The 10,346-nt window shown below is 36.7% G+C and overlaps 1 protein-coding gene and 1 long non-coding RNA gene across 2 annotated transcripts; both read left to right on the top strand.

Moving 5' to 3' along the window:
• Window positions 1-311: 311 nt before the first annotated feature.
• Window positions 312-1,588, top strand: LOC116181902 (protein yellow-like). Its single transcript, XM_031502354.1, has one exon. It carries the CDS (start codon window positions 356-358, stop codon window positions 1,586-1,588), a length of 1,233 nt encoding a protein of 410 aa, XP_031358214.1. The 5' UTR covers window positions 312-355.
• A 1,934-nt stretch (window positions 1,589-3,522) lies between these two features.
• Window positions 3,523-4,159, top strand: LOC116181901. Its single transcript, XR_004147372.1, has 4 exons — window positions 3,523-3,663; window positions 3,709-3,787; window positions 3,838-3,913; window positions 3,965-4,159. It is a non-coding gene; the product is annotated as an uncharacterized LOC116181901 (long non-coding RNA).
• The last annotated feature ends 6,187 nt before the right edge of the window (window positions 4,160-10,346 follow it).

The following is a 10,346-nucleotide window of genomic DNA, read 5'->3' as shown; positions in this document are numbered from 1 at the left end:
ATTTATTAGAACATCACGTACAAGACACAAGTCTACCGTTTCGTAACGCGATCCTATTGTTCTAATTCACCTTTGAAGTTGTTAAAATAATTTAGAAGGTCAACCGTTCTTCTTCATTCCGTTTAGTTTTACCCCATAACAGTTACGCTCTGTTTCTGTGTTAATATTTCGTGTTAGAATACATGCTTACTAAATTAACACGCTTTCGATCGTAAATTCAAGTGGGGAAATTAATTCCCCGCAAATCGTGGACAAAATTAAAGCTGACATTACTTTGATATACCTCGCGTTGTAAATGTCTTGTACTTAACCGCAAGATTTCGCTCGAGCCCGCGCTGCTCTCGCATTATGTGAAATGGTGTTAGCGCAAATGGGTCTCTGCGATTTTCTCGGTTTTTTATTCGTCTCCTACTGTGCGCGTCAGAGAAATGTCGAGAAGAAACCCTCGGAAAAATTCGAAGTCGAATTTCAGTGGAGTTACATTAATTTCACGTGGCCCTCGACTATGGATTACCACTACGCGACCACCAATGTTAAGTATATACCGGAAAACAACGCGATGGCCGGTATCAAGTATTACAATAACAGAATGTACATTGCATTGCCAAGATTGCGAAAAGGCACGCCGGTTACTTTAGCTTTTCTTCCTATGAATTCCAAGTCGACCACCAACCCTCTTCTTCGCCCTTATCCCAGTTGGGAGATGAACGTTAGGAAGAATTGTTCGGCTTTGCAGAACGTGCAGAGCATGGAGATCGATCGTTTCGGTGTCATGTGGGTGATTGACGGTGTCAGAATAAACAGTTTGACGAAGTGTCCGCCGAAAATTGTGCTGTTGGACCTAAAGAACGCAGGCAGGGTTTTGCACAGCTACGTCGTTCCCAACGATGTCAGTTTGCATCAGGGGGGTTTTCTAAATGACATCGTGGTGGATGAGAGTGACGGTGGTTTTGCGTACATAACTGATAATAGTGTGCAAGATCCAGGCCTTGTGGTGTATTCGCGCGTTTACAATAAATCGTGGAAGCTACGAGACGCTTCCATGTTCGGCGAAGTGGACGCCTCGGAATTTACAGTGGATGGATTGATTAATGAAGGTATGGTACCAGTGGATGGAATTGCGCTCGAGCCGATGCCGGCGAAACGAAAAGGTAATCGAATGGTATACTACTGCGCCTTGAGTAGTTACAGCCTCTACGCCATTAGCGCTTCCATACTGAAAAATGAAGAACTGTGCAAAAGTGGCGAATGGCGAAGAGACGTGGAGTACATCGGGAAGAAAAGGAGTCAAAGCGATGGATTAGTGATGGATAACAAAGGTAATCTTTACTATGGACTATTAAGCCGTTATGGTGTCGGGAAGTGGAACATCAAAAAACCTTTGCAATCTGCTAAAAACATCGACGTAAACAAAAAGAAGTTTGTGTGGCCGGATAGCTTTACGTTCGATACGGATGGTCATTTGTACGTACTCGCCAATGGTATTAACAAATTCTTTTCTCGTACGTACGAATTGCGGTTATCGCCCGATATGAAGTTTAAAATATTAAAGTCGTACACTGGAACCAATAGTTATTTGTACAGTTAAATAAATTAGTTATATTTGCTCAGATTGTTTTTATCCTCAACGTATGTAGAGTTCTCCCTAAATCTTCTAACATTACATCTGAATCAATTTTGTTCGGTTAGTTAATCTAGACATCCTCAACTACATCGAAAGGCGGAAACCCATTAAATGCGCCCGGTAATTAAAGTAAATTTTGAAAAGATAGACATATTAACCCACATTATTTGCGATGGCAACAATTAAGGTTAATAATGGGATTGCACATTGTATAAGAACCCTAAATGATTGTTTTTATTTAAACTTGTCTCTAAAATATGGGAATCTGTCCCACTTACGACTAATTCGAATACTTTCTTTATTCAGTCAATTTTTCCTTTCATTTCATTTCATCCCGCACATGTAATATAATGAATTACTTGACAGGGCTTCCCGAAACTTCTCTTATTTTCCATTGCAGAATCTACTGATGAAGAAAAAAATAGGAAAATCCGAAATAGTCATCGCACGCAAAGATTTGACTCCAAAAAACTAATCTTCGTAATTTTCGGCCCAAACAAATTCGCCTTCTGAAAATTTTCCAGCCAGGAACTTCATCATATTGCACTTTTCACAATTAACGTCACTACCATCTACTACGCCAGCTCTGTTAGGGACTGTATTGCATAATTAATTAACGAAACATATCCCTGGTCCAAAATAAGGGTGAAAATCAATTTTTATTAGCGCATTTTTTCCTAATGATAAAAACTTCGAGGGTAAATTTACAGAGGACGAATATTCTGGAGGTGCATTATCATATAATGGACTAATGCCCTCTATAGTCAATCCCAACGGTATTTCTGAGGTGAATTTATCCATGGACTTGTTTTCTTGGGGGCGACTTTACTAGAGAGAATTTTGGGACGAATCGTCCTACAATCTTGGATCATACATCTAAGCCTACAATCGAAAGTGAACGTACGTACCTAAGTCTAATGTGTAACAATCATAAAGTGATTAATAAATTTTAAGGTAGGTTTATGGGGAAATTCTGTATATTGTACCTACTGTCAATTCCCTAAGTAACATGTACGGTAAAAGACCTTAGGTGGAACAGATAAGGGGATATTTTAAACCGAAATAGCTAAATTACATCCTACAATAAAGGAACTCCTACTAACATTCAGAGGCACTCGTAGACTCATCATACGTTGTCGATGTTTATACCTTCTTGGTCAATGACTAATGGGGAGCGAAACGGAGGTTAACTTACAATGAAAATCCTAGATAATGTAAGAAGAATCAAGCAATTTTGCATTTTCCCTTCCTCCGATATTCCATATTTTCGAGATATCTATACAGGGTGGTGACTTGCGTAACGCATCATAGGGATTTCAATGTAAATTTCATAACAATCAACGTCAATCAACCGTATTAGTTTTCAATTTTTTGCAAAATAAAGACGGAAAATTGGGAAAATAAAACCCGCATCTTTTTCAATAATCTGTGACGCCATGGAATCTTATAATACAAAAACTACCCCAATATCCGTCATGCCATGGAATGTCTGCTATACCTAAAACAAATCAAATTCTATCAAAAAGTATTATATTTAGAACAGCGAATTCAACATAAAGAAAGACCAAATTACTAAAAACGGTTTCCTAATATATAGTCTGGTCAAAGTACACAAAATATCCGTAAAATGCAGCAAAAAGTAAAAACCTTTTGGAAATTCAAATTTAGGTAGTGTAGCAATTGAAAATAGCATCTAGGATAGTTTAAGGGTAGTTAGATAGGCGCAATGTAAGTTGCATATATTTAGGCAGGTATATAATATTAGTTTTGGAAATTTAGTTATCTGTAAGGTCACATTCCTTGGGTGATAATTTTGGGTAAGGCAACGTATTTTTGGTAGAAAATCGAGAGAGAGTGATTGGCTTTTGGGTGGCTAGTTAGAGCTAAAATAATAAATTGTAGAATTTACTGATATATATTCAGGATCTGTCTACTAGCTCCCATATTTTGCTACTGTTTTCCGACTGAAGTAGAGTTGTTGGCGTGTTGACCGGGCTCAGTAGTTTGATTATTCAGATCAGAAGTGATCCTCCTCGAAGGTAATTTTTACTATCTCGTTTATTGGCTAAAATTAAAATTATCAGTTTCAGATACAATGCTAGGAATTTAATTACTTGTACATATTAAATAGGCTTGTTAGGACGTTAGAACTATAGTTATAAGGTAAGGTAATTAATCGAAATATCTTTGAGAGTACCACCATTAATTTATAGTTTGGTACGATTCGTGAGAGTTATCGTAATAGGCATCTTTGGCTAAGGGAATTAATGATAAAGCTATAACATCTAGGTAAGGGTTACCTCTTCATTTTGGCATGCAGTAGAAGTCGTCTTTTTTTAGCTTTTCCTCAGACACCGGTCCCGGCTTTACCTAAGGTTAAGGTCATGGGCAACGGCACTACAAACCAGCAGGTCTGATAAACCAATCCTTATCTACTATTACCATTCCTTGCGGCGAAAGTAAAGGTCGTATCACTATTTAGAAATAATTAATATGTTTAAACCCTACTTTAATTTATTTGTGGCATATGTTGGACCCGTTCATACCGTGGGTGTTGAACCTAAAAAAAAAACAAATGTACCTAATAATTCACCAGTTCTGTGTATGATTTAATGTAATTACAAATACTTACCTCATTTCCATTGCGTACTTGTAAAGGGGAATTCGTTGAATTGATATTGGTGGTTAACTTGGTTAAACCTCCATTGGACATACTTGTAATATACTCAGGGTGCGGGGCTAGCTAGCAATTCCAGGACCCGTATATCTAACGTCAGAACTAAGGCACTCACGCCACTGTTTATAACATGGTGGTAACGAATGAAACCTCCTAATTAATGTTCAATCAGATATCAGGGCTTCACACCATTAATACCATTTCGTTGCGTATAATTTGCCTGTCCATTAACGTCATTTATTTGAATATAAATATATTCTGTTTCTCTTGCCACAATTATCTACGAGTTTTATTCATGTTCATACATTTTACTTGGAAGAGCCTATCCTCCTTGATCAAGAGGGTTCCATGCTTTGGCTTGATCTGGCGCCCTACTATAATTTTTGAGTTTGAAAGTAGCAATTGTACATGGCAGGATTTCGATCCTTCACGACTCTATAGTTTAGAGTTAGCCGGCTGCTGCACTAAATCCAAGTTTAGTGGTGATTGTTGAATTAGTATTGAGGGGCTGTGCTGCAGTAGTTAAAAGGATATGAGAAAATCTTTACCAATTTAGGTAAGCAATTTTCTGGAAGAACTTTGGTCGAAAATTTTGATATTTGTTTTTTCACTCTAATTGTTTAAATCTCGGTTTAAATAATGATAATACAAAAAAATGTTCAAATCAAAAATTATAGCAAATGCATTTACCTACAAAATTTGTCTGAAAAGTTTTCTGATATCTTCATTAGTTTTTGAAATATACAAATTAAATTAAAGAGAGATTGTGTGTGAAGCAACCTTTGAATAGATTTGGTCCTATGGAATCAATAAAGTTAACTTTTACATGAACTAAAAAATTAAAGGGACAAGGGGGTCCAAAATAGCAGCAGAGCTACACGGAATCGATCCAAGCGTTTGCCAGTTATCGTGATCATAGGCAAACGCACAGCCGGACACCAATAAACCTTATAAATCTTGCATGGATTTGCTCTGTTGCTTAATAAACAAAAATGCAAAGCGTGGGATACCTTGAAAGTAGTAATATATGGCCGCTTCTAAATCACACTAGATGAAAATCCCTAGAAAAGTCACTAGAATTGAGTGGTTATGAACTGTGGTACCGAGGTTTGCGCCTGTGCTAACGTCAAGGTCAAGGGGTCGAGGTTTGTGCTCGAGATAAAGTATCGGAGGTTTACGTCCGAGCTAAAGTAAGTCGGTTTGCGTCTGAGTCGAGAGTTCTTGTCGATGGTACTATATGACACTATATTCTAAATATGACTTTGAAGATGTGGTGGGGATTGACGCTTATATAAGCCTCTATATGTTCGTTACAAGATGTACAATATTAAAGATGTCGTGGATGGCATATGCTGAGGAATGAAAGTATGTACTTCAAAGTATTTACAGATAAAGTTTCATTGAAATATATTAACTTTGTCAGTTTTTTCAGTGCATCACAACCTTCAAATTATTAACTTTTAAATCGAGCCTTTAATAAATTCGGCTCACGGGACGTTCGCGCGCACCCACGAATCGACTTTCGCGGAAATCAATTATATCTCGTACACTTTTCAATTTACAGAAAAACTTTTCAGACAAATTTTGTAGATAAATGCATCAGCTACATTTTAATTGAAACTGTTTTCCGTATATTTAATATTTAAACAATTAGAGTGAAAAAACAAAAACAAAATTTTTCACTCGACAATTTTCCGGAAAATGCATACCTATCTTCGTAAAGAATTTCATTAAGCACAACCCTTTTGAATACTCAAATTTGAAATTTCAAGAGGTTTTTATTTTTTGTGAAGCTATATATGTGTACTTTGACCACGCTAATAACAATTTACAATAAATGTTCGAATAAGTCACCATTAACTGCAAGACAGTAACCAAGTCGATCATGAAATCCATTTCGAACTGCTGCTAATTGATAACTGGATATCTTTTTGTTTTAGAAAATTCCATGGCATCGCAGATTATTGAAAAAGATGCGGGTTTTATTTTTCCAATTTTCCGTCTTTATATGAAAAAAATTGAAAACTAATACGGTTGATTGACGTAAAAAAAATTTTCTACAAAAAACCTTAATACATTTTTGCTCTAAAATAATTTGGGGAGCCAATAATCGAATGTTATGAATTTTACATTGAAATCCCTATGATGCGTTACGCAAGTAGTGTATACATCTTGCGTTTTCAAATCGCTAGTAGACATATCTCGTCCAAACATCCTATAGTCGCCTTTTAAGAGTGCTATCCTCCGACAGTCCGCTCTTGAAATATGGGAAATTATAACGATTACGATGATTCAAAGAGGAAATCTGATCGGCACAAATTAATTTTTTTCGTTGACCTTTCTTAGAGATCATGAAAGACAGACGACTTTCTTAAGATCAATTCGTTACACTTCCCTGAACTTGAATTTTCCTTGGGACGACTTCTTGGCGAAAGAATAATCCAGCAAGAGCAAATTCCACATGGGCGAATTTCCCGGGCAGAGTATAGGTACTGCGGGTGAATCTTCCGCGGGCGAATTTTCCAAAGAGAATCTTCCTAAAACCGTTTATAAATCACAATCTTTATTAAGGATTCTGAGATTCTTTATAGTTTTGTATTGTCCGTCCGTCCTTGCTATAACTCTTTTTAAAAGTGGCCAATCGCGTTGAAATTTGGCGTACGGGGGTACCTACTTTTGATTTTCAGGAATCTGCCTCAACAGACACAAAAGATATAGGACTTCGAGGCAATAGGAATAACTGTGAGCTCAATGTATCAACATATTTCATTCCCTAGGTCATTATGGAGTTCGGCCTTGGCAAAATTATTCTTTACACATGAATTCGTTACCGACCGGTGTTACCGTTACAGTACACTACAATTTAAACTTTTGAACATTCGACCTGTCAAAACTAATGAAAACAAGAGATTATCCAAATAAAATCAGGATCTACTGAACCATCTTATAAATTTTACTTTCAATTATCTAACTACCAAAAATTGGATACGAAAAAATACAAAAGACCAAAAAGTTTCTAAACAAATAAGAAAGTTAATTTTTTAGTTTACAATTTACCAGCAGCGTTGCGAAAAAAAGTTTAGGTGCAGAAAAATATGACCCCTTAAAAAACATCATCCCGTATATTCTCGCTACCACCAATGATGTACGAGTATAAGCCCTTCACCTTCAGATATAAAAAGAAAACTTAATAAATCGTAAAAGTAACACCGTACAATGTGCATTGTACATAACCCAGAGAATAAAATACTCGGACTGCGATGGTTCGGTCATTTGATGCGGATGCTAGAGGATAGGTGGCCCAGGCTAATCTTTGGCTGGCAAGCACCAGGCAAAAACAAGCGCGGAAATCTAAGGCGCTCCTGGAATGAATGTCGTACGAAGAAATATGGATGAAAGGTACCTACCTATAAGAAGGCACAGCTTTCGATAGAGAAAAAGAAGGAATTGCGTTGCGGGTAGACAGCAGTAGGTGTAAAATGAAAGTGCTATTGTACTTGTCTAACTAAAAAAAACATAAAATCGTAACACCCCTGTAAATAGGCAACGAAAAGTTTTTGTGGACCTACACGTTTATAGGAACTTTTAATCATAAAATAAGCCAAAGAATTAGCGTCTCCTGTATGTACATTATCTTTGGGAACACTCTGTATATATTTCCTCCAACGTCTTTCTCATATTCTATGAGCCAGTTTTGACTCCATCTTCATCAACAACCGTGATCATCAATAAGATCAGTCAGATCTTGTCCAGGTTACCGCACTCCCGTCTCCCTGTGTCGGTACCCTTTTCTGACGGTAGACAGTCATATAAATGCGCCATTTTGATGGATTTCATTCAAAACCCTCCACAAAAAAGTACTCCATTTTTGGGGCATTTTTGTCATAGTTTCAGCTTCTATTGGCGGCACGAGAAATAGAGACCGCGATTCGAGCTTTAAGAAACTTTAAACCCTGTGACAACTGACAAAATTCGTAACAGAAAGTATCTTTTGGACGCCCAAAGTCGACTACCCCTGGAGACAGCGCACCCAAGTAGCACAGATATATATTAAATACATATAAAACTTGTATAAAAATGTATTATGAATAACCCTAACTAAATTTATATTAAAGACATATTAAATACATATTTCGGAGATATACAATATAAGTTAATATACGAATATTTAATAGGTTTTAAATACATATTGCATATGTATTTCGCGTTTGTTTGAAAATGTATTAAATACAAGTGCGTGCAATGTTTTAATACATTTTTTATTTGTATTTCATACATTCATATTAATACCTTCCCCAAAAAAGTTTAAAACATCCCAAGAATGAATTATGCAAATTTCAGTGCTTGTGGTAAATCCCGTCAAGGCGTCAACCGTAATAAATCTTTGTTATGATAATTTAATTCCCGAAAATCTTCTGTTTTGTAAAACGGCTGAAACTTATGAACTCAAGAGAAGATTTTCGCGAATTGCAATCTGTACATTCGTTTCCTTTGTTCTGTAAGAATGCAGTTTTCAAAAACAATATGATTTATGGGATGCAATTCAATTCAAACAAAAACCTGTAACACCCGTCGGCCGTCATTATGCAGGTTATTTTTGAACGCTGATTGCTTTGCTTTGCTGCAGGTAATAGCACGTGAACAGTCACGAGTCTGCACGTGGCATGACCGTGAAAGATCTTGATAGTATACTCGCACTTCGGGCAACTCCGGTTCGATTTCGTCATGTAGTTTACTGATTTCGGTTGATGTGCTGTGTATGTACTATGTGAGCAGTTCGTCATAAATAATAACCACCTTTTTATTTATTTATGCAGATTGCAGTTTGCACTTTGCAGTTCGTGTCGCCTTCGCGTTTCTCTAATAATTATTAATTGACCGATCGGTATTCGAGCAGCAGCTGTTTGATTTAAGTGTTTATCTGGACCTGGTTGTTTTGCTTTAAGTTTTATACTTTTCGTTAAGTTGTGTACAGTGTTTAATTTGTCGGCCGTGACATTGAATGATGGACAATAAGGTAAGTGCTTAGATAAGCATAAGGAACTGAGCCACCTTTAGGTTATGTGCGAGGTTATGTGTAACATTTTCTATAATCTTGAATTTACAAAATGCAACACATTTGGTTTTCTCATTTTTATTTTAATACAATAATACCTAATCAAAATCTATACTATTGATATATCTTTTGAAAAACAAATATCAGGAATTCAATTTTTATATAGAAGGTACCTAAGTAAGTATTTGAAATTAGGTTTTTCTGGCAGTTTTAAAACTGATTGCGTTAACTGTTATATGCTGAGTAAAATTTGCAAATTCTAAGTAGGTAGGTACCTAATCTAGTTAACAGTAGTACAGTTGACTCCCGCCAAGTCGAACCATAATGGGGATTTACGATAATTCAATTCAACCGTTTTAACCGAATTGGTAGAAATCAAATCACCATAGAAACAATTGTGGCAATAATTGTAACCATAGGAAAATCTACCAACTCGGTTATACCGGTTGAATTATCGTAAAGGCCTATTAAGTCAATATCATTTTACCTCCATAAGTGGAAAGGGCACTAAAATTACCTCCGTAACTCAAGGTTCAGTAAATAAGTCGAGATCGATTACCTCTAGGTCTCGGAAGTTTTCTCAACAGACCTCTGCAAGTTGAACTAAATACAATGCGATCAAAAATGAGTTGCTGTCGAGTCGCCTTTGCAATTTTTGTTTACATGGGAAATCGTATTTAACTAGAACTTCCAAAGGCGACTCGACAGCAACTCATTTTTAATCGCCAGTTAAACATTGTAGTCCCGTGAATTTTGAGTTAGCTTACCGTAATTTATTATGTACCTATACAGCAACATCGAAAACCCTACCACCTCCTCTCAAAAGCGGGGAAGTGGAAACGCCTCAAAACTCAAAGGGAAAGTGGTGTCTCAACAGAAGGATCGTCCTCGTCTTCACATGATGAACATAGCTCAAATTTGTCGGAATCAGAAACCTCTCATCTCGAATCTCATTTCCCTGCAGAGATTCCCCCATCCTCGCCCATCCT

The sequence above is a fragment of the Photinus pyralis genome, unplaced genomic scaffold (genome assembly GCF_008802855.1).
Source record: "Photinus pyralis isolate 1611_PpyrPB1 unplaced genomic scaffold, Ppyr1.3 Ppyr1.4_unclustered_Scaffold2763, whole genome shotgun sequence".
In the NCBI taxonomy this organism is placed as follows: Eukaryota; Metazoa; Arthropoda; class Insecta; order Coleoptera; family Lampyridae; genus Photinus; species Photinus pyralis.
The sequence above is the reverse complement of the archived record's forward strand: the minus strand, read 5'-3'. Positions and strand labels throughout refer to the sequence as shown.